This window comes from Ochlerotatus camptorhynchus, unplaced genomic scaffold, assembly GCF_037179485.1.
Source record: "Ochlerotatus camptorhynchus isolate MF236.1 unplaced genomic scaffold, CSIRO-AGI_Acam_v1.1 ptg000574l, whole genome shotgun sequence".
NCBI classification, from domain to species: domain Eukaryota; kingdom Metazoa; phylum Arthropoda; class Insecta; order Diptera; family Culicidae; genus Ochlerotatus; species Ochlerotatus camptorhynchus.
The window spans coordinates 390,030-415,606 of NW_027041055.1; the positions used below are offsets into that span (position 1 = coordinate 390,030).

The following is a 25,577-nucleotide window of genomic DNA, read 5'->3' on the forward strand; positions in this document are numbered from 1 at the left end:
TTTATGCTTGGAACCATTTCCGTGAAAAGAAAGCAGAGACAAAAATCTTTGGATGTAACACCTGGTTGAGTACATGGTCATTTGCCCTTTGGATCGAATGTGAGAATAACTCAACGACCGTGAAAGTATCTCATTGACCTTGACCTGCGTATGGGAGTAAACAGCATCGTCAGCTACAATATAGACACACAAAAGAGGAAAGCAAACTGATCAAGGAAGACTGATCAGTGAAACAGACACAAGTACAACACGTCAATGACTTGCGATCATAACAGAATAATACACTTTCTGTCAGAGAGATGAAATGAAAAGCAAACCTCGACCATGGCGCGTAGATTTGGTGATTGACCTTCCCGTTACGTTTCAAGAGAGCAAGAAACGTGCAAACAGAACAGGATCTTCTTGCAAAGTTGTAAACGAAACTGCATAATAACAAAACAGATTATCAATAAGCTTTGGCATGAATCTTGGTAGTGGTGAAATGATTACACATGAAGTAAATATAGTAAGAAAAATCAAACACTTGCATGAAACTGATAAAGTGTGGAGAAATGACCTGTGAGTTCTCCGATTCTGAACGTTTAGACGTTGGTATCAGTCAATCACGGTCCGCCAGTTGGAAAGGCAGTGTTCGAGCAACGCCGAGGTAAAAGTAATCTTTGTGCTACTGGTGATAGTTGCATACGAGTGATTCGTTTTATGATTGAAGATCAAGCTGTTTATTTAAAGTAATATCAGTTGGCTTTTTGCTGTTGCTAGCTGGAATTTAATTCCATAATGTGAGTATGGTTTCAGATTTATATGGATTCATTAAAGTCAACGGTTACAATCTACTCCTTCCATTAGGCGTTCGAAACTCACTCTGGAGCAATTGAATGCCCTAACGCCAAATGAGTTTCACAAAGTGTTTGAAAATGTAGTGGAATGTTGGCCTGAAGCAGCGATCTTCTGTTCGGCGATGCTGCCATTCAAGAGTTTTGAATCGATGATCATAATCTTCGAGAACTATCTGCAGCGGTTGAGCGATGAAAACAAGCTTCGGATCTTACGCTTGCATCCCGACCTGGCTGGTAAACTGCTGGATTCGCATCAACTCACGGAAGAATCAAGCTTCGAACAAGCATGTGCTGGGTTGGATAAACTTACGCCTGAAGATAAGAACAGATTGACCACGTTGAATGAGGAGTATGATGGACAGATGATTTTTTTTTATGATCGTCAAAGGAAGTTGAGATGTAAATTTTTATTTTCAGATACAAAATGAAGTTTGGATTTCCATTTGTGATTTGCGTTCGTGAGGCGTCCAAGTTTGATGCGATTCTTAAAGGAGTTAGCGAGCGAGTCAATAATACTCCGGTGCAAGAGCTTGAAATCGGACTCGGAGAGGTCAAGAAGATTTGTAGATTAAGGATTTTGGAATTGGTCAATAAATTGTGATGGGATAGAAGAGGATCAACTGTTTTTTTTTTTAATTTGATTTTAAATTTAACAGAAGTCTTTTACAGCCTTTAAATGATTTATAACTACTGCAGGGCTGGTAGCAGATCACTTTTTAGTGACTTGGTGACTATATACAAGTCAGTAAGTTTTTCATCAAAAAGTCACTAAAGTCACTATTCCTTAAAATTTAGTCACTAAAGTCACTTTTTTACGACCAATGTCTGTAAACCAATGTCTGTAAAGAATTTGACTTTAAAAACACAGAGTAAAGTCTGACAAGGAGAGTTGCGAACATATGGAAACGTTAACTGTTGACGGAATCTAATATTTTGATTTTTTTTTTATCTTGAAATTGTCATAGACCTATCATAAATTTTCGGAGATTTCCAAAAAATGTCTAGACACAATATTCTGGCTATTTCACATTGAGATCTTAAAAGTTTTCCAAGCCTACATTGCAAAAAAAAAAAGTTACGTAAAATTCACCTGAAAAGGCACGTAGATATTTTTCATCACACTTTTCCACAGGACTGACATCAAATGTTTCCACTATGGGATTTCACAAATTTGACAGTACCCTCTTGACTGGTCTATAAATTTATGACCCATAAGGCCGTTCGCAATGCTAAGTTTCAAAATTGTTTTAAACTCCTTGACAATTCTATAATTTGAAACTGTCAAAAATAAAACTGCAACACGATCAGCGCAACGCACAGTTCTAAAAGATGTTTGTAATCATCAAGTTCCATAAACTTTACTGTTTTCTATGAAGTTCATAGAGTTGTTTGTGAAGCTCTTCGAAACATCTTTAAATACATACAAAGAAATTTGAAACAGAGTTCCATTCGTGTTTCAAACTCGCTCAGAAATAAAACAGAATAGTCGAGCAGTTGCAAATCTGGTGCAAAATAGTGCTCGAATAATGAAACTGCAACTCAGCATTGCGAGAGGTGCGTTTCTGTTCTAGTTTCAAATTGAAACAATCCTTATAAAATACAACAGCATTGCGAACGGCCTAACAAACTTGAACAACACATATACGAACTTTGCGGCTGTATAAGCTTTTTTACGTGACGTCTTGATGACAGTTCCTGGCGGGCCACTCGAACGCGCTCGAGGCATTGTTATTGTTTACGTCTGATGTTTTTGTTTTGATTTTGGTCGTGTTATGTCAACAAATCGGCCCGCTGGTAAACGTCAAAATAGGTAAACAGAAAAAAAAAACAGCTGACTCGAAACGTCTCGTAAAATGTCTTATTGCATATTTTACAGCTGCCGCTTACATCGCATGTGTTTGTTTTGCGTTGGTTGTAAGTGTGTGAGTGAAAAATAGCAGACAACATAAAAATGCTGGCTTAGCAGCCCCTTGCACTTTTCAGGTGAATAATACGTGTTTTGGGGGAGGGATTACATTTGAGTGATTCACATAGAAAGCAATTGATTTTCACGTAAATTTTATCCGACTTTCCGATGATCTTCAAATTGGCATTTTTTTTAAAGTTACGGATATTAGCAAGTAAATGTTACTGGATTTTGTAATAATTATAAAGTTAATTGGTGGTAGGCTATGGATATAATATTATATTTCGATTTATTTACATTCTAGGAAATACGATATGATTGCATTCTAGGAACAAAAACAAAAACACTAATTTACATTATTTAATAATTGGCACTGATGATCTCGAAGTTGAAGTACATTAACCGTATAGTAGCACCCTTATAGTTCGTCAATTAATGATTGTTAGCACCTCAAACAATCCATTCCCGTATTCTGCAATTTCATTTTATTTTTATAAATGAGTGTTAGTTTATAAAAATTATAAAACTTTCGCTTGAAAACACGAAGATGCCTGGTAATTCCAACTCGTCCAACAACGACGAAAGTGCACTTTCTTCTATCGCCATTTTCGAATTACGAATACGACGAGAAATTGTTCATACCATGAAATCACGAAAAACTTACTTGAATTTCACTTAACCTTCATCAGCATGACATGTGGACTGGTTCAGTCAATCAAGTGGAATTCATTACCATGTCATTGCATTTTATGTGCGGCACGTGAATCTTATTGAATTCCTATTTTGAAGAGGTTACCTGAATTTTCAGGTAAAATTACTTTTCGCGTTGGTTCAATGTTAAATGTCAAAAACGGTCTAGAAAAATTTTCAAACTCTCGTAATTTGTTCAAAAGCCAGAAATTTGAATAATATGTACCCCCGGTACACACTAAGATTATTTCACCGAAATCTCAACAGCTGAACGTTCGGTAAACAGTTCGGTGATATTTCGGAGGGGGGCGACACATCTAAATCTCAATTGTAGATGCTCAAAAAATCTCACACTAGCGAATCAATCTTCGAAAAATCATCTTTCATTTCTGCATCTACTTGCATCGTTCACAGGATCGTTCATCATCTTTTTGCAGGAAATCTTCAAAATCGACATAAATCTTCCTTTTATCTACTCAGCGTGCGTGCAGCTAGCCACAGCTAAACACAATCTTTTCTGCATCGTAGATAGAGTCGCCCCCCTCGGATAATTCACAGTTTTCCTGTAAATTTTCACCGAATATCTGTAAAAAATTACAGGAAAACTGTGAAAAATCACCGAACTGTTTACCGAACGTTCATCCACAGACAAACAGACATAACATATTGAATATTTCTCACTGAAAAACATCGTCGCTATCACATTACCGCCATCTGTTGAGTACACTGTGGTAGGTAGTACGCTGAACAGATGGCGGTAGTGTGTAAACGTCAAACGCAAAGGAATTGACTATGCGCGCCACAGGTGGTGGTACTACTAACCTCGATACTTTTAAATTGACCGTTAAATGCTTGTTCGATGAACAAATTGCGAGTTTTATGTCTGTTTGTCTGTGGCTCAGCTGTTGAGATTTCGGTAAAATTTCACAGATGTCGGTAAAATAATCTTAGCGTGTAGCTTTAGTACTTGTCCAAACATCGAGAAAAAAAAATTATGTCACAGATTCTTGAGTTCTTTTTTAAGTCCATTAATTGACCACTTTGTCAAGCAGTTTTGGCGTGACTTTCTACCACACACTTAATTTTTTTCGCCGAGATTCCAACAGTTGAGTAATTCTGCAATTTATTTTGCTGAGATTCAGTCAAACAATTGCCGAGACTCAGCTAACAAATAACATTTTGCTGAGATATCAGCTAACAAACAGATATTTTGCAGAGATATCAGCCAAACGGAATGTCGAAGTAACCGGCTGTTGGAGATTTTACCGAGTTAGATTAAGTGTGTAGCGATTTCACAAAACTGGACCAACTAAATTTTATTTTTTAATGAAACGCACAAATTATGGCTACTTTTCTCGAGGTTCTAGAAGAAAAATCTCAAAATAATGTGTTATTTCAAAGTTCGAGTGGTAGTAAATTTCAACAGCTCTAATGAAGTGGTTGATTTGTATTGTATTTTTTCCATACTAATATCTCCGACAAACCGACATGAATGACCATAGCAAAAACAATAATATTTCTGACCAAAGCACACCACTGGCATCTGGCTTCGTGTTCGCGGGAAATATTTACAAAGCTAAGCCATGAAACCTAAAGCCCTACAGTAAAAGTATGGACGACTGTTACCACAAAACTGAAAAGAAAAACTGTTCCAATCGAGCAAAACGGTGCATTTTGACGGTTCGATTGGATCAACTTTTGACAGACGTCCATACTTTTACTATAGGGCTTTAATGAAACCGCATGCAAAAGCTATGAATTAATTATATTGTCGAGCAGTTTTGGGACGACCTTCTACCAGCGATTTTACGGAAATGAATCAATCAATTCCAGATTTTTCAAACATTTTACAAATAAGACCCTATTTTCTCGAGGTTGTAGAAGAAAAAATATTAAAATATTGTTCCACGTTAAAGTTCGAGTGGTAGAAAATGTCATTTTAAACTGCTCGAATGATGTGATCCATTGGCTCGTGTCTGATCTATTCTGGACAAATTATTTTTATCTAGATAAAAATCTCCTAAGGTTTTGACAGTTCGGATCACTGCACGTTTAAATCGGCCGTTTACGATTTTCGGGCATTAGTTAGAATTAAGTGTCATGTCGATTTGTCGGTGTTAATCTTCCGGTAATCTGTAACCGTTTGTTACAAAACATGTTAGATTTTTAATTTGTGCATAGTTGTTAAATGTACCGTCACGTCTCTTAAAGTTATTTGGTGTTGGATTAGTAGGGTTAGTAGTCGTTGTAAAAAAAAATGTTAATTTGTTAGTAGGATTAATTGTTTTTAAATTTGAAAATTATATAAAACCGTACAACAGTACAGTGGGTATGAGTATTCTACCAGTGGGTACAACAACATTCGGGCGAAACTACGAATTCAAAATGGGTGGAAAATAACGTCTAACGAGGAGAGCAATGGGATGGGAAAAGCGCGAAGGAAAACCGCCATTCCTTAATCAGTATCTGGCGTTCGTGTGCTTCGGACCGTTAAAACCAAGTGTCCTCAAAGTAATAAAAGTGAGTGTTGAATCGCGGGAATACCTATCTGTTCAATCAGGACCTTTTTGTGGTACCATTCGGTACAGCGCCATTTTGTGAACCAACCGACTAAGTCGGTCAGGAAGCACACGAGTCGGATTATTGGTCCTTAGTGGCTATTATCCTAACAGTAAAGGACATCATTTCGATTTGGCATTGCAAGGTCAAAATCGCCGCATTCCTCGGGCCAAGGCGGCTCTAAACGCAAAAGAGGACCCCTCTCAGCAGAGTCACTCCGGCCTTGCCTGGACTCTGGTGATTCTCGTCAACGAGGGTAGACGCCAGGAGACCGCAGATCGCCATCGAGTTAAGTCGATCTGTTGTTCCAACATCACCACCCTGTCAGGCTTGATTCGCCCGACGTCAAGCTCGTCGTACGTAGGATCATCGGCAGAGTAGTCTTCGGCAGAGCAGAATCAACGGCAGCAGTTCAGTACCGGTACGTCAAACCCCCAAAAACCCACTGTACATCCATAAAATTCAATAGAACTATTAGAAATCCAATCCACACCTGCTATAGTTTTTATTAATAAATAATAGTATACACCCTTTGATTACTGTGTCATTTAAACTTTCTATAGCTTTTAGTCAGGTGACAGTACTGCACGTTAAGATCGCGAAGCCCCTCCAGATTACCCAGTAGTAAGCCGACCTTGAGACACAGCTCGAGAGGTTTCTTGCTACTGAGTTTTTTTTACCGGGATACAGACAGTAGAGTTACAAATCAGTGTTGGCAAAATCATCAATCAAATTATATTTTTCCGCTCTCATACGCTCTCAATATCACGCGTGATATTGGAACAAAATATCATGCTTAATATTGATTTTACAAGCCTCTTTGATATTTTGAGACTATTCACAACCCGCAAAAATCAAGCGGAGAGTTGACTAGACACAAAAAATCATTCTGTTGCACATCGTTTTCTTAGAAAGAGAAAGTATAGTTTGCTAACTCTGAACAGTAACACCGATGGCAGACACGCTGCCAGTCGCTATCGAAGTTTCGGATGCGTTCGGGTTTAAAGCAAAAATCATTAAACTCAAACTCACCACAGTTTGTTGAGATTTGCAGCTGGTGAGTTTCGTTAGCTTGATATTCCGAGCTGCGATCACAGCTTGCAATATCAACCGCAGCTGTATGCTTGTTGATTTTTGTCTACGAAAATCAAGCGGGATCTTGAGCATTGGTGAGATTTGATTTTTTGATATTCACCCAACACTGCCGGTAATACAAAAAAAAACTAAAAAACTCTAAAATGTATTCCTAAAACCTAAAGACAACCAGTTCGTTATAGCGACTACAAAGAAGAGAAGAATCTTTTATTATTATATTGTGAATTCAGCCCAACATTTGATTCTACCGGATATTTTTTGCCAGTTTTCATTACGTGTGGGTGATTCATTCACGACCAGAGTTACTCATGAATCACCCCTTTCAATTGAAACCAAAACAAAAACATTGAATCAAAACAAAAACAAAAAATTGTAACAACCTAGCATTAACGAACTCAAATCTCGAACCTACAAAAGATTGCTGCTGATTGCACGTAAGTTAAATGATTTTTTGCTTTAAGATATGAGCACAAAGATTATAAAAACTCTCAATATTTGACTTTTCAGCATGGAAACCTCTGACATGGAAGGTGAAAGCAGTGAACCAACAGGTTCGAAGAAGAGAAAGGTGGATTCTGACCAAGATCCGGGCCCATTCGCGGAGATTGAATTTCTTGACCTGAGTAATCTGTCTGGCACCGGTTTTGAAGATAGCTGTGAAGATGATATTGAGGACCAGCCAGCCACAATCGAGTCGAACAAAAGTGGTTCCTCATCAACTCACCAAAAGGAAAACGATGGATCTCTGCTGAATATGACTGTCAATGTTCCTGTTGGTCAGTTCAAGAACAAGCAATTTCATTTCATCGGTGTGTTTTACGTTCGGTTGTTCAGATCACAGCATTTGGCGGATCCGGTTACTTCAAAGGACATGTACGGGAATTCTGTGTCAAGTTTGTTGACGTGCATCTGGGAAGCAGCCAGGGGATATGTTGCTCGGGAGATAGTGGTCGAGCATAGTGACAATGAACAAGAATAATCCAGATGAAATTGATTTGGACAGATTTGTGATGTTGAAGCACGAAAAAAATAAGAAATTTTATACTATGGAGGACATTCGGCACAACAACAAGCTACTAACTCATTGGAGAGGTAAACATATTCAGGTCCATGTGTTCAAATACTCCTCCTCTATTGCAACGCTAGCCATGTGGGAGAAGGCCAGCAAACTACTACTGCACCCAGAACGCAAGGATAAAGCTGGAGCTCCAGCAACGGAGGAAGTTTTTGGCTGTGCCCATGAATTGAAAAAGACTCACTCACATTACTCCGCACTATTTTCATCTTGGGAACGGTGGGCAAATTTTGTTCTTGCTCAACCAGCAGACCAACGTACAAGGTCGATGAGAGAAGCGCCGCCGGATAAGTATCTCCACTTGTTTCGAGCTGCTCCAATTTCTGAAGCAAATCAGCTTAAAGTTACGCGTCAAGGATTACAAGTGGCTTACAATATTGCAGATGGAATTTTAGCAACAGTAAGTGGCTTGTGTACAAAAGCGGATTCAATGGCAGAGAGTATGAATCAAATCCAAAGAGAACTACACTGCCTCAAGACACAGGTGAGTTCTTCCCGCTCATTGTTGGATGCAATGCAAGGTTCCTTACCACCGGAGGAAACTGAATTCAGCAAGAAGCTGGCGTCTCTTTTTACGGACATGCCTGACATCGACCATGCTGACTAAGCAAGCAAACTGAATTTGTGATTATGATTTGTATTCCTTCAATAAAGAATAGATTGATTGGTTTTGTTTTTTGACGTAGAACTACGTCTTTGTCGACTATACTGGGGTGCAAATCAAAAAATATGTGTGGTGAAGGAGTGTTAGGTTTTGAACGCTTGTAACTTTGTCATTGATAGATGAAATTAAAAACCAAATACGCCAATCGATAGGATATTACATTACGAACTTGTTGAAGTAAATATTTTTCCATTTTTCTGTAATTAAACTATTGAAAATGTACAAATGATAATTTTATCACTGATTTCATGAAATAAGCCTTTTTCCCAAACCCAGTCATCATAAACGAATACCACTTGGTTGCACATCATTCTGCTTGAACCTGAAAATATATAAATCAGCGGCGCTCTCATGCCTCTGCTCATTACCGCTTCGGACGGCGTGGTACTAGGTCATGCATCAAGCAGGACTAGGTCAGCGGCTAAAGGTGGATCACGGCTTGTCCACCACAATGAGGAATGAGACTTGAAAAAACGTGCATGTAAAACCCCCTCCCGTTTAACAACCCCCTCCCCCTTAACAATAACCCGAAAAAGACATGGACTTTGACGATCATTTTTTTTCGGGAAATAAAATTTAAGCAAACCCTAATAATGTATGAACAATTAATTTTTTACATGCAGAGCCAACATTTTCAAAAAAAATATTGCTTAATAGGAGACATACACTCGATGAATTATCAACAGCTGACTGTAAAACATATCTGGTACCTCTATATATGCAATTATGTTAACATCCAAAGTCCATCCTTTTTTACATATTCTGCACAAAAGAAACTTTCTGCTCCGCCCCATTCATAAAAAAAACTGCGGGGATTCCTATCAGGTTCTAAACCTGAAAAGATTAAAACAGCGCTGCTATCATGCGTTTGCTCATTGTCGCTTCGGACGGTGTGGCACTTGGTCCTGCAGTAAGCAGGACCAAATCAGCGGCTAAAGGTGGATCACGGCGTGACCACAATGAGGAAAAGTTATGTATGTAAACCCCCTCCCCCTTTCACAACAACCTCTCCCCCTCCCCTCTTCACAACAATCTCTCCCCCCCCCCCTCAAAAACCTCTCCTATCCCCCCCCCAACTCATCAACAACCTTTCCTACCCCCACTCATCAACAAACTTTCCTACCCCCCCTCCACTCATCAACAACCTCTCCTAACCACCCCCTCCCCCCTCAAATCCCACACATGAGTTGTTGCAACGTGATCAACAAATCAATATCTATGTGTCGGCCACATACTTAATATATGTATATATAAAAACCATGCGTGACCACACATACTATTCATTTGCGTATAAAGTTCATGTGTATTTCTGAGTGGATTCTTTTTATGTGTGGTCAAATGAAAATCATGTGTTATTTCACATGGATATTTGTCAAGAAAAATGTGTAAATTGTTTTGAGTCAACCATAACCGAAACATTGAAATGCTTGAAAATTTTAAGATAAAGTATAATACTCAAAAATGCATGAAAAACATCAATTTTGTGTGGTTCTACGTCATACTGCGGTCGTGTCTAGGACACAACCCTTTAATTTTTTTTTCAATTTTGAATTGTGTTTATTGTGATTTATGTTCCTAATTTGATTCAAACTGATTTATTTAATAACTATTGACTTAGTTGAGAAAGTCCAACTGAAGGGTCGAATATCCCTCCCGACGAGAACCCACACTTTTGAAAAAGACCTGTGCATTTGTAGGACATGAATTTAGTTAGGGCGGCACCAACAGTTACAGAAAGTGGAGTTGTATCATGTTCCCTATAGCTACGTTTCAAGAAACGCTTCACCAATCCGAACACAACCTCGATCGGATTATAGAAGCGGCAGTAAGCTGGCAAGGATATTGCAATAATACCAATTGATCTTAAATACATCACAATATTCTTGTCGCAATGTATACGTGCCCCATCCGTTATCCAGACCGAGTGTTTTCCAGGATATTTATGAACATTTCCACTATGGAGAGCCATTTTAGAACAACTATCAAAAAATTTCTTTCTATTGAAAGTACCCTGCGTTTCAAAAGATTCAATTACTCCCGATTGACCTAAAAAGCAGAGACATGAAACACGTGGCTTGCGTCGAAATTCACTTCAGTAAATAAGGCTTTGTCCAACACGTCCATATCCACGATTTCGAAGCATTTGGCGGTTGTCAAAGGAAACTTCATCCAAAAATACCAGCTGCTATAGATCCAACTGAAAGCATTTCTGTTCATTGGAGAATCGCAAAACATCTTCCTGACGAATTTGAACAGCTCTTCTCTCCAAATCTTTCCATGACATGCCGTAAGCATGTAGAATGTTGCATATGGAAGCTGCACTGATAGACACACCAAAATGTTCGACAAATAGTTGGCGTGGTTCGTATAAATACAGCACAGGTCGTCTGTTGCACAAATCCAGGATCCATTGTTGCTTCGTCTCATCAAACTTAGGGTACACTGCTGTCCTCTTTAATCTGGATAATGATCCATCTCGTTCGTAGGTAGTAATCCACGAGGAAATAGTAGTTTTTGATTTGTGATAAAGTGTGGCAAGATGAGAGCGAGATAAGCCCAAAAAATAATAGTCGTACAAGCAGTAATATTTCGTGTTAGTGGTGGCCTGCTTGTTCCGAACGTTTCTTATTATCACATTATCCATGTTACGCCTGATGCTAGCTTAAAAATTAAACATAAATTCAATAATCACACCTTTCACATTAACTATTCCTACTAACCACTTGCTACATTGTTTTGCACGTTTTTATTTTTAGTTAGAATTCTCAACATTTTTTAAATACAGCACGATAGAAATCGTAAAGTCATCTTGACAGCACGATGACAGAACAGGTTGACAAATCTTCGACCGGCTGTTTTAACGATGATTTTTAAACCGCTGTTTTCAATTTGTCGGGTCCAGTTTACAAATTAACGTACAATACTCATGGCTAACTTAGATCTATATTCATTTAATTCTAGACTGCAGTTCTTCATGTTGTTAAATGCATCGCTTTATATCCTAGATCTTCAAAAATTGATGTCCTAAAATTGTAAAAAATTGTCTAAAATTGGTACTTTGAACATTTTTCTCTGTGCCTCAATTTCGCGATCTCTGCAGAGCACGAACAATACCGGAATAACGGAACTATATCTTTTCAATCAATAAATGTCACTATTGGTCACTTTTTAAGTGGTCACTATTTTCGTAATTTTAGTCACTAAAGTCACTACTATTACATCACATACCCACTACCATTCCTGCTACTGGAATCTCTCGAAGAGCACAGTGGTAGGATCAGTCCACCCTCTCGGCAGTTATCCAATCCAACTGAACATCTGTAAGCTTATGTGCCACGCAGCAAAATCCATCGTTTGTTTGTTTATTTGGACACTTGTCTACACAGCAAAAAAAAAATCAATATCGATTATTTATTGTATTGTTGATTGCGAGGTTGATTGTATCATACACAGCAAAAAAAAATGTAACATCGATCAATGTAATTCAAGCTGATGTATGAAAAAATGATGTCATAGCAAAAAGCAGATACAATATTACATCAATGGATGTAATTTTGTTCGCAAAATCGATGTACATCGTACAACGTTATATTACACAACCGATTGATTGACCTGGTTGCAGCAGTCACTGTACGAGACTGTACATACGTCAGCTTGAATTACATTGATCGATATTACATTTTTTTTGCTATGCAGTTGTTATTACTCAATAATGGGTAAAATTTTACTTAATTTTTTGTTAGCCCCAATTTCCCTCGAAAATGCATACTTTGTAGTCAATATTGAGTCTCGTATCCAGCTTTCCATGCTCGGTAATGGCGGCCTGTTTGTATGAATAAATGTATCCTTCACTGTGCTTTTTGACACTATCTGGATGTTCGAATTTCAACCCCTTCCCTTTCCCTCTCCCAGGAACAGTAGAAAATGGAACAACATACGCCCTCCAGTTAGTGTCAAAAAGCACAGTGAAGGATACATTTATTCATACAAACAGGCCGCCATTACCGAGCATGGAAAGCTGGATAGTCATTATTGGGTATTTTGCGGTTACCGTGTACGTTATTGTAAATTTTAGTGAATGAAACTCGAATTTGAGTTTAGTTAATCGGTCGTGTATCTCACGGTAACAGCAAAATACCCAATAATGGCTACACACGCTATTTCAAAACTCCCCAAATTTGGATAAAATCCACCCAGATCAGTCAAAACTGAACCTACCCGAAAATGGGTAAACTATGTTCGTAGTAACAAGTTTGTTAAATGAACAAAGTCGATCGCATTCATGTCGATGTTGTCCATTTCTCGCGTCACTTTTCAAATAGACCAATGTAACATATCCACCATTTTGAGAAAATCGAAGTTGAAGTTCGACAGATTATTATTTTACCTAACTGTTTAAAAACAATACAGTTTGCAATACGATTTTTAATGTAGTCAGTGTATAATAACGTTGAAAATTCAGAAGAAACGGTAAAATCACAATTTTACTTCGAATTTCATGCTACAACATAGAAAAAACCACATAGGACGTTTTGACAAGTCGAGTTGTACATCGGACAAGTTACATTGGACGATTTTTCTCAATGACAGAATCAATGAGTGTTACATTGGACGTTTTGTCTACATGATACTAGATTCCCTTTCACAGATTTCAGAGTATAGTACCTAACTTTAGATTGGCCCCGCCTTTGGAAAATGAGCACCAATCATGTTAGGCAGTCCGAATGACCGAAGTAACAATCATGTTCCCATCATTTCAAACTGTACATTGGACAATTTTTGACCTATGATTATCTTAAATAAATGAAAGTAAATTTGGATGGATGTTTTTGTATCACATATAATGATAGAAGAGCAATAGTTTGTATCGCTTAACTCGATTTGTTTACATTTGTTACATTGGTCTATTTGAAAAGTGACGCGAGATTTGTCAACTTGTCACTCCCAACATAGTTAACCCATTTTTGGGTAAGTGCAAATTAAGCATTTTCGATCGAAACTGGGACTGCTACAATAAATGAGTAAAATTTTACCCGATTATGAGTAATTACTATTTTAATGAGTATTCCCAGTCTCCCTCGAAAATGCTTACTTTGCAGTCAATAACGAGTATTTTAAAATCATTATTGGGTATTTTGCGGTTTCTATGAATGCAAACAGCACAACAAACGCTAACTTGATGTGCCGATTAATGAGTAAAATTTTACCAAATTTGAAGTAAAATAGCTTAGCTCATTAATGAACATTTTTTTTTTATCCATTTTAGGAGTATCTGTTACCCATTAATGAATAATTAATGATACCCATTAAATATCAACAATGGGTCCCAGTTACTCATTAAATGGGTAAAACATTTAATAAATCGACTGTAAGCATGCATAAGGGCGTAGCCGCGATGATCGATTCTCTCCGTCGATTTTCTTTTTTATTAATAACTCGCATGGATTAACATTTCTCTGTGCGTTTGTTGTTGCTTTCGATCACCAAAACAACCTGTTGCAGCACTGTATTGGGCAATTTTTTAGAAAATTGCTTCCCTTAGCTGTAGCAATTTAAAGAGAAAATCGCAGTTAAGCTCTTATGCATGCTCACTGTCGAATTTATTACTTACAAGCTATTTAAAAACTACCCAAATTTGTGTAGAATCCATCCAGATCGTCCAAACTGAACCTACCCAAAAATGAGTAAGCTATGTCGGGAGTGACAAGTTGAAAAAGGGACAACATCGACATGAATCGGATTGACGTTGTTAAATTGTCAACTTGTCATTTCCAACATTGTTTTCCCATTTTTGGGTAGGTTTAGTTTTGGCCGATATTGGTGGATTATACTCAAATTTGAGTAGTTTTGAAATAACGCGTTAGCCACTTTTGAAGTGGGTGAAATTTTACTCATTTAGTGGTTATTTAAAGTTAGCGTGCAGCATACGTGTCTCTGCTAAATATCGCCTGAACCTAACAAACGCTTTGTCTTTTTCGCCTGGTGTGCCGCTGTTTGGCATTAAATTGTCATCTGTCAAGGTACAAAAGTAAACGAAAATCAGCAACATCATTGTTCCTTCGTGGTTATAGCTTGTAACAAAATTGTAAATTTCTCTCGTAAAATGGTAAGTATTCTGAATTATTGATTGGAACTTGCGTTTCAGAACCAACCGTTCCCATTATTTTGCAGGAGGCCTCAATTAAAGTAGCTCCCCAAATGCCCAACAGCTTCAAAGAATTTGCCGGTCATGTTGCTCCACTGGATGAGAGTTGTGCCGCCCAGCTCCAGTCGGTCCATCCCTTGAAGCAATCGGAGCTGAATGTAAGTTATTTGTTATTTTCCAATTGTCACCATGCAATTAAATAATCTATTGTTTTCCCCCATCATTGCAGTACGATCAGCACCGTCAGAACCTGAACCTGCAGATGCTACGCAACCGAGAAGGGTTGGCTGCTCCGCTGAAGCTCACCATGGAACTCAAATCCGTGTCCCGCGTGGGGCATATGGCGTTCCTTCCGTCCACCAATGTGGCACGAGATGTTCTAACCGGACGGGACGAAATGGTTGACTTTACCGACCTGTTCAACAACGAGGAAAATTCGGAATTCATGCGACAACCGCATGCCGTGATGGAGAAGGCGCTCGGTATTCTGTAAGTTGTAATTAGGTATTCTTTTCTTTTTTGGATTTTTAAATTGAATATCAAATTAATCGTAACTGGGATGAACTCCCGTGGATAAGCTCTGAATAAACGGTTATAAATGTCCGCGGAAAGGATGTTCGATGGATTGTGAGTTGAGAAAATTCCATGCTAATGCTTGATAAAGTAGGAATTATCATTAACATTTATGGGGTTAAATGATGATACATGAAGACAATGTTATAAACTTACAATTCGGTGCACAAACTTCTATAAATAAACGCACTATCGCTAGCGTAACCTTCTTGCCCAAAATTTACTCAGTGTCTCATCCATATTCTCGTTTTTGTTCAAACCGTATTTTCCATACAAAAAAAAAGTTTTTTTTTGTATGGAAAATACGGTTCTAACAAAAACAAGAATATGGGTGTATAAGTGACCTGAGTTTTTAAGAATGGACCACTTTGTCAAGCAGTTTTGGCGTGACTTTCTACCAGCGATTGCACAAAACTGGACCAAAAAATGGATCATATCATTCGAACAGATTAATATGACGTTTCCTACCACCAGAACTTTGCCATGGATCATTATTTTGATATTTTTTCTTCTAGAACCTCGAGCAAATAGGGTCAGTTTTTCATTTTCTTAAAATCGCTGGTAGCAGGTCGCCTTAAAACTGCTCGACAATTTGATAATACATTTTTTTTATAAAACGCACAAATTTTGGCTACTTTTCTCGTGATTCTAGAAAAAAATATCTCAAAATATTGCTTTATTTCGAAGTTCGAGTGGTACCTAGTAAACGTCATTTTAATTGCTCGGATCTGTGTGTTTTTTTTTGTCAAATACCAAAAGCGTCTGTTCATGGAACAGGTAATCAATTTTATCTAATCGTATGTGCGTACATTTTTTATTATTTTAGTAAACCGTTACATTTTGTGAAACATAAAAAAAACATCAACTTCACGAAACAGCCATAGCGAAGCGTGTTCGCCTTCGCGAATGAACCAACAAGGCGAAACGCTTAGTTGCCGTCGCTTAAATTTCCGATTTCCGCCTAAAGGTAGCCTATATGTATGAAAAAACGAACCGCCTAATTTTCTGATATTACAATTCGCCTAAAGGAATACTCATTCATCGCCTAATCATTCTACAGCAAAAAAAAAAGATTTTCCTCAAAAATCTGCTCGAATTGGACCATCATCATCATCATCAATTAACCACTTCATTCGAGCAGTTAAAATGACGTTTACTACCACTCGAACTGTGAAATAAAACATTATTTTGAGAATTTTTCTTCTAGAACCACGAGAAAAGTAGCCAACATTTGTGCGTTTCATAAAAAAAATAGAAATTAGTTGGTCCTTTTTTGTGAAGTCGCTGGTAGAAATTCACGCCAAAACTGCTTGACAAAGTGGTCAATATGAAGAAAATCGACCAAAATTTTACTCAGTCTTTAAGTAACCTGCGTTTTGCGTTATTAACACTAGAAAAGAGCTCAATATAAAGTAGCTCAAAACAATTAAATAGAAATGCCAAAATCTTAACGAGCAGTTTAGCTGTTCTGATTTCGGTAGAGTTTGTTGAGATCGGGTATAGTTTCTGAGTATGTTGTTTGCTCGGTTGTTTGTGGATTCCCATTTTGAAATAGCTCAGCTTAGCACAAAGTAATAGTTTGATTGCTAGGGTACGTTCTTTCGCGATCATCTTTTATTCATAAAATTCTCATTATTCATACTATATTAATCATGATCAGTATTAGAAAATGTTATATGTTTGAGCATAGTTCTAGATTAGTTTGTTATTAATAAGGGAAATGGCTCTAATGTTGACCATGGATCTAAGATTGGGTCCATCGCTAAAAATCTGCTATTGATCAATTTTATCTAGATGAACGCGTCATTGGGATGGTACTAATAGATGGTCGCTATTGAAAATTTAGTCGATTGCTAAATTTATGTATGGGCCCAAATTAGGTGCATTTAGGCCGACATTACATCCTTTTCCCCTATGTTTCACATTGCAGCTCGCGAGAGGTTTACAAACATGGGCTCTCTTTTTCATTCATAATAGTTTGAGAGAGAGGGGGCGAGTCAAACTTTGCGATTTGAGAGCGAAATAGAGGCAAATAAAATAGGGACCACAACACCATGATCCAAACTACTAACCAACGCATGCAACTCACACTGTTCTATTTCTTTCTTGTACCAATATTAACTGCCTGAGAGCAAATGGGAACACGGCCAGATGTTCAATAGTAGGAAAAATACCGAGAAAGCGTGAGCAAAAAGAAGAATTAAATAAGACATGCATCAACAAGAGTAAGCAGTCAGAAAGGATCACGCCGGTTGGAGAAAGGAAATTTATACTGGACGGAACTGGTATCTAGGAAAGAGTCGTATGAGCAGGAAACCGTAAATAGGATTAAAATTGTAAAAGGTGTGTGCTTGCATGACCATTTCCTAACTTTACTTTTAATTCAATTATTACTCCATTGCAGCACACACCTACTATTGATCACTAACCTCAATATAGTTTCAGCATTATCGTCATTATAATCAAAAGGTGAGTTGTAAACTATAATTACCATATATAGAGATAAGTTAATGCACCAGAAACTGGACGGACATGAGCCTACCTAGGAGAGGACCTGGATACGTCCAGCCAGGTGTGTCTAGAGTATCGAGCTGACGACTGCAACGGGAAAGACACTTGGTGTATAGACTAGGGGGTTAGACCCTAGATAGGCCAACTTCCCAAAAAATGTTCTCACAATGTTCTAATGTTCATGTAAATTCCCTTACGTTTTCTAAATTTGCATGAGCCCCTAAAGTTTCAAACCATTAAATTTCCCTGAAGTTCTTTGGACTTTTGAAGTTTCCAAAATATTTATGATGTAACTTAAGCACTAGAGTTCGCTGAACTTTTCTGAAATTTCCGGGTTTTCAAATTTTAACAGAAGTTAATGAAACTATCTTTCACAACTTACACAAATCCTGGACTTTTCTGAAGTTTCAGAACTTCTTAAATCTGCAGCTAGTGTGGATCCACAACAAAAATCTGATAGCATCCTTAAAGTTCCGGGAAAAATTGAAAATAAAAACTGGCGGGAAAAGGTGAAAGAATCATTCGAGCGAAGGCTGAAGAAGCTTCCAAGGTAAGGTGGAAGAAAGTTGGATGAATTTTCAGGAAGTTTAAAATGAATAAAAACTTCCGGAAGTTAAATAATGTTTAAACAATATTTCTCGATTCCCTAGGAATTGACCACTTTGTCAAGCAGTTTTGGCGTGAATTTCTACCAGCAATTTCACAAAACTGGACCAACTAATTTCTATTTTTTTATGAAATGCACAAATTTTGGCTACTTTTCTCGTGGTTCTAGAAGAAAAAATCTCAAAATAACGTTTTATTTCAAAGTTCGAGTGGTAGTAACTGCTCGAATGAAGTGGTTAATTACCGGAAAGAGCCATTGACTATTTCTCGATTGATAGGTAGCCAAAAACGGTGAGGAAATGCAAACATTAGTCGAAAGAGTATCAATCATAAGGCATGTTTAGAGATCCAGAGTTGGTTGGAAATGCTAACATGAAGCTTTAGTGTGATGATTTATTAGCTAGAGAATAATCTTTAGAAGAGGGTAGGTGGATAGTTCCGTTAGAGTACGGCAGTATGAAAATTGAATAGAAGTTGAAAATGAGCGAAGGGCCATTAACGCGACAGTTTTTAAAGATCGACGCACATTTTTGCCTAACCCGTACGATGTACGCGGGGACTTGAAGTATGTCTCCAAGTCCACAGGCAAAAATGTGCGTCCCGCTTTTTGCTCATAAACTGACTGCGGCTGTGGAATAGTTCTAGCGACGTTTTCATCACTACCTAAAGCCCCTAAAGTTAGAGATGATTGTTTAGAATTTTGAAGACTCAAAAAATATGAGGTAGGGGAATTTACGTATTCTCGTCAATCTAAGCAGTGTCCACACTTCTATTAGCATTTTCTCAGCGTCACGCACATATATGACGTGTCTGTTGGTTTACATTCATCTGCTGCTTGCTTCTCTATCCATTTTAATCGACAGAATTCTTCAAAACTGTTTGAAAGCGTTTTTACAACGCTCCAAACTTCTCAGGTGAGTGTGACTATTGTCGGCAGCCTCGTTTTCTTCGGCAACCTTCCCATTAGAACTGCGTGTTAACCAGCTGTTCTATTATCGGCAACTTGAAATCAACCCCATTTTAGAGTACGTATGCTTCATTTGAATAAAAATCTGCCATAACAGGACTGCTCAGACGTACACATACAATCAGATTGAAGCTGAAAGACTAAAGAATCGTTTGGATGCATTCAGGGAAGTGTGTTGATGGGAAAACGTAGTGAAATTAACGTTTAAATTTTGGTTGCCGAAAACAGTCAATGGGTGCCGAAGCCGACATTTACCCTATTCAAAAAGATACAAATCTCTCACAAATTTTTTTTTCCGGAATTCGAGTGCGGGCAGGCAATAATAAATTTGATTATTTAAAAAAAAAATCGGTATAAATCGGTATAAAATCTCAAAAATCGGTATTCTGAGGAACCTTATCTGTATATCGGTATCTAGTTCGGAAATCGGTATAAATACCGATAAATCGGTATATTTGGCAACGTTGGTAGGCATCAGCATTCATTATGCCATTGATCCGTACCATGTTTCCTACTCCAGCCCATGCGAAACAGCTCCATACCAATATGTTCCCAAGTTATGGCGAATTCAAGACGTGCTTTCTTATTCTTGGCATTGATGTACGGCAGCTTTCTTGCGAATTTGCTCTTCAAACCTTGTTCACTGATACTGCGGCTGATTGTACGATCAGATATCGAAAGCTGAAGGTTCTCATTGATCGACCTGATCGTGATTGAAGGGGTTTTCTTTGTTTCCCGGATGATCTTATTGATCATTGCATCAGTCCGATGATCCGTTTTGCGCACGCCTCCTCTACCGGTTCTGTCTGTCACGGATCCGATCTCCTGATATTTCGCAAAATCTCCTGAACTGCTTCCCGGCTAACGTTGTACTTTGCAGCAATTTTCCGTTGTGATACCTTGTTCTGGCAGTCTTTTACCACCTAATTTCGGATGGAAATCGAAATTTGTTTCCCAACCATGAATTTTCGACGAGATTACACTGTTTTCCGCGATAAGCAAGTGACGGACGATTTCAAATGACAAATGACGGGGAGCTGATATTGATATATTTCAAAACATATTCCGAGGGGTGTTTCAATGTTTCACGGTTGGGAGTACTTCGCCGATATGGAGTCGATTGTTTGCGTCGAATTGGATTTTTATCTTGTCTTATCATTTTTTGTTGATTTTTTTCTTTTTAAAAACGTTGCATAAAAAGTAATTTTTTGAATAAATGAATCAAAACATCTTCTATGCTTCTCCTGAATACCTGATTTATTATTAGAACACATAAAAGTATCTTTTTTTTTAAATTATAGTAAAGTAAAGTAGGGTTGAGTAAACATTTGAAACTAACTCAGATGGATTTTTTCGTTGCGGGTCACTGTATGTACAATATTTATTATTTTCATTGCATAATATCGACTATTTCATCCATATAAATAATAGTTTTTCATATTGTAATGTTCTGATATATTTAATTTTTCCATATATTTACTTTATATAAATAAACGCTGAGTTGGGAGTGAGTATCAGGGTATCGTTTGGCCTGGAACTGGACGATGGCGTGGTATGAAAGCCGGAGTCTATGGTTTTCGTACCACTCCATCGTCCAGGTCCAGGGAACAAACACTATCATTTTCTTTATCCTACCGATTCGATTGTTGTGATGTGAATTCTACTCTAACAGTTTCAGAGAGGTTGACGCGCCCTTCTTAACAAACCATCCTGTAAGAAGCTTAGTAAGTATTGCGAATGGCGTTATTCGATTTGTTGGATCGTATCGTTGGAAGGAGATTCTTAAATTCCCATGAATGAATCTCTGCTTACGGGTCCGCCCCTCCATTTTTGGTCCATTCTCGCCTTACTCTAATTGTTATATATTTTCATTCATGATATTTAGATATTTAGATTGCAGGATTTCATACATGCTATGTTACAACTAACTATTACCAATAATTTCCTTCTCGAATATAACGTTGCGTTCAACATCTTTTGAAACCCTAGCCTGAACATAGAGCCACAAAGGGCCACTACTTTCTGTTTGCCCCATTATACGACATTTACAATGGTTGCCTTGGCAACGCCCACTGCCTGACACTGGCTCGAAGCATTCCGGTTGGGATTAATTTATGGAGGAAAGACAGGCAAAGCAGACTAGGTATAAAAGCAAAAGGTCGGACATCGGATTCCTGTTATCTTACGTTTTGGTTTCATTTTCTCACGAAAAGATGTATTCCCTATCTTAGAAATGGGATCAATACAAAGTATGACGACCGAAGTTGGTATTTCTTCCATTGCGTGTTTTTTCTTCAATTTATAAAAAAGTCATAAATACTAGATTGACAGGACGATATCAATGGCCTTTTTCTGCGGAAATCATGCTCTGCATCGCTTTATTTCACATCACTTCAATGGAAACACAAAACTGGATATGGACACCTAATTGCTGATTACAGGATACAGTTGGTTCGAAATAAAATGGAGAATTTTCCTCAATCAACGGGAAGACGGGTAGACAAGAAAAAGGCAACATCCAGATGTTTCCTCAAAGTCATCTCCTTCGGCACCTCGGGCTCTTCTATAATTGGAACTTCTTATTTCGCCTTGCAGTGGATGAGCTGGATGGAAAAGAGGGAAAAATTCAAAACGGCACCATCTTCGGAAGAAAAAGATCAGAACTGGTTTCGTGTGCATGATTGTTGCCTCTCGCTCTGTTCCAATTAAATGGAAGAAATCCGATTAAGTGGATACTGGAACTCCGAGAGGACAGCGCAGCGAAAATGAAGCAGATGAACGAGAAGCGGAAAATATCGAAATAAAAACTAGATATAGATATACCTAGGTACAGGTTCGGCGCTTTATTGCACCCTGGCCATAAAACTGGATGAACTAAAAAGAGTTTGATACTTCTTTTTCCCCGCACTCGTAACGTGTTTTGAGTGCATTCATTACTCTTTGCTTGTATCATAGTGATGCAGCTTTGGGATGAAAAAAGGTGAAATCAGGTACATACCTATGATCCAAAAGTTAACGTTGTTCTCAGAGCTGATTGGTGGGAAGTGCCTCAACTATGAGTTGCATAATTATGTTACAATCTCGCCGTCCCGAAACTGTTCAACTATGCGATAAATTCTTTTAAAATTCTTCTGAGGTCTTCTTTGCAAATGTCCGCTTAAAATTAGAATCTCTTGATAATTGTAGCGAATCCTGAAATCCTCTTCACAATCGTCATTGAATTTTCCACAGAACTTCTTAACAATTCTACTCTGAACTCACACAGTTGCCTTCAAGTACGAGTAAAAACTCTCTTAGAGTTTTTTTGAGGAAATTTTCTCTGAACCACCTCTTGAATTCATTCTGAAATGTTCACGAAATTCCTATGGAATTTTCATCAAAATTCTAATAGAACTTCTTCAAACTTATTTATCCAGAAAATCTAGTTCAGTTCAAGAATCTCAAGAAATTTTTTCAACGTCCAGAATCTTATTGTTTTTCAATTTTTTATCGAGTTTCACGGGCTTTTCCCAGTGATTTGAAATTTCTGGATTTTTTCCTGTTTTCCCGATTTCCCCGATCACTAATCATTCTTAAATGAATATCAGGTTTTAAAATCGATGAATTTAGGTCCACTTTCCTAGCATAGGGGAAATGGATGCGAGAGAAGTAAGTTGTTATTCACATAGTCGTGATTGTGCGCTGTTAAATTTGTCTTTTATCACACGGGCTATCGTTATTCGTTTTTTTCCGTTCGGTATACCTGTAATATTGTACTGGTTGTTAGTGGAAAGTGCAGTTCGTTGCGATAATCGTCTAATTAGAGCATATTTTGTGTTGTGAAAACAGTGAAAAAGTTATCCAATCAGACATATTGTAGTGTATACTGTCTAGCATTGGGCGATCTTGAGAATCCAATTCGTCTTTGCGTATTAGAGCATCTCCACCGCTGTTTCTAAATCACTTTTGGAAACTGAGTCAGCATGACTTCCGCCTGTGACCAATGCGCTGTTTAGCGCAGTTAAAGGCGATGAAGAATCCGTCTCCTGCATGGCTTTTTTGCGACAGGATGATTCACCTAAAGTGCGGGTGCAGTTTCGAATGCCTTTGGATACGGTTGTGTTTTAAGTTTGTTCTCTGTTTTGTGCGTGCGTTCGCTCTCATAGTTTTCGGCTGCAATTACCGGATTATCGCTGGCGCTCTGCCTCCCGGACGTTTATACGTGTGTGATTGGTAGTTTTCTCGCTTTCCGGGAAGTTTTAGAATAGAGAAAGAAAACATGATTCAACATGTTTGCAAGTATCAGAAGAGATGTCGCGATCTGCGTTGTTTGATTTTCTCCCGGACCAGAAATTAGTGGCATCGCGAGTGATAATTTTTAATTTCAGTTTATTTACGCGCTGCAAGGTGCGTGAAAGAGCTCGGCACAATCGGTGTTGATGTTGGCTCGCTTGTAACTTTTTTTGTTGTGTTTTCGAAAGAAATTGATCGAAATTGTACCAAAAGTGCTTCTGAACGTGTTTTGCAGTTGGGTGTGGTGAAATTCGTGAATACGTGGTTTATGTTCAGTGAAAATTCCGTGTCACAAAATTGCTCACCGAGTTTCCTTTTTTTGCCGTTCGACGACGACGGGTTTGCGAGAGAAAAATAAGCATCGGGAATTTGCTCCCGGATGTATTGATTTGGTGAGTACGTTCCAGTTGAAGATTGTTCTTATACATATCTCGATTGCATTTTCGAGGGGACGTTCGGAGAGTTTTGAGATTTAGGCGTTGTTGTATTTACGGACAGATGAGTTGGTCGCCGGTAAGGGCCAGTAAGTGTTGCCAGCAGATGAATCAAGAGGTATTCGAAACAAAATTGATAAGAAATCTCCATTAAAATCGATTTAATACAGTATTTCATACATATTTACAAAACTATATACGTGCCAGATTTGGAAATAATATTTTTTGAATCTGGAAGTGTGTTTATGATACCATTATCCATTTGATAAAGGTAGAGTGAACATGCGGGGCTTATTGTAAGTAAAAGTGACCTCGGAGTGGTCGTGAATTACCAGGCATTCTGAAATGGGTCACTGGAGCTGCAATAGAGCTAACACCTTCTAACTCCCGGACTAAACCTGCTTTAATTTAAGGGTAATAAAAAGCAGTTTTCTTCCATAATAACACTGCCGGACAGTGGGGGTTAGATTGTACACACACACACACACACACACTTTCCTAGCATAGGGGAAATGGCTCTAATGTTGGCCTATGGATCTTAGATTGGGCCTATCGCTAAAAATCTGATATTTATCCATTTTATCGAAGACAACAAATCAAGAAGACTTGCAACCCTTCCATTTTCTCATACGAACGCTATGAGACATGTACAATCGCGTCATCTGCCGCTCACAGGTAAATGCTTCGAACTTATTTAATAGCAAAGATTACATCCTCAGAAGAAGGGTTTGTGTATTTGCTCATTTTTCTATGCGTTGCTTCCACCTTCACTCAAGCGCAGCGCCACTGTATCTGTCGCTTGGATTCTGGCAAAGTTGCCAGTCTTCTTGATTTGTTGTCTTCGATTTTATCTAGATTTGGTGGCTATTGAAAATTTAGTCGATTGCTGAATTTATGTATGGGCCCAAATTAGGGGCATTTAGGCCGACATTACATCCATTTCCCCTAGTTGTCTAAAGGCGGCAAAGCATAAATCCGGCTCATAAAGGAAAAGGAATGAAGATTGCAAATAGTTTTTTTTTCCCAATGATACATCCTGGGTTCCTGGGGTAAAATGCACCAGTTAAGGAAATCAGAGTGTTTTCCTGTTAAAATTAAAAGTAACAACCTTAATAAAAATAACCATAAAAGAGAGCTTAACAACGTGTTCGGGGTATCATCCAAACCATTTGTGGGATAGTTTACCCATTCGGGATACAGTTATGGTATTTGTTTATTAGGGAATGAATATAATGTATTGCATA

At 38.1% G+C, this 25,577-nt stretch overlaps 2 protein-coding genes across 2 annotated transcripts; both read left to right on the forward strand.

Annotated features, from left to right (window-relative positions):
• Nucleotides 1-578: 578 nt before the first annotated feature.
• Nucleotides 579-1,447, forward strand: LOC135713630 (2-oxo-4-hydroxy-4-carboxy-5-ureidoimidazoline decarboxylase-like). The gene is made up of 3 exons (XM_065236772.1): nt 579-779; nt 847-1,185; nt 1,254-1,447. Coding segments are annotated over exons 1-3 (525 nt in total). The 5' UTR covers nt 579-777; the 3' UTR covers nt 1,438-1,447.
• A 13,394-nt stretch (nt 1,448-14,841) lies between these two features.
• Nucleotides 14,842-15,503, forward strand: Pomp (proteasome maturation protein). Its single transcript, XM_065236775.1, has 3 exons — nt 14,842-14,931; nt 14,997-15,128; nt 15,200-15,503. The coding sequence occupies exons 1-3, from the start codon at nt 14,929-14,931 to the stop codon at nt 15,461-15,463; spliced, it is 399 nt and encodes a 132-aa protein (XP_065092847.1). The 5' UTR covers nt 14,842-14,928; the 3' UTR covers nt 15,464-15,503.
• The last annotated feature ends 10,074 nt before the right edge of the window (nt 15,504-25,577 follow it).

Coding starts and splice junctions, on each gene's coding strand:
- LOC135713630 (XM_065236772.1), top strand. Junction 1,186..1,253: donor TTGACCACGTTGAATGAGGA/GTATGATGGACA, acceptor TTTTATTTTCAG/ATACAAAATGAAGTTTGGAT.
- Pomp (XM_065236775.1), top strand. Junction 15,129..15,199: donor TGAAGCAATCGGAGCTGAAT/GTAAGTTATTTG, acceptor CCATCATTGCAG/TACGATCAGCACCGTCAGAA.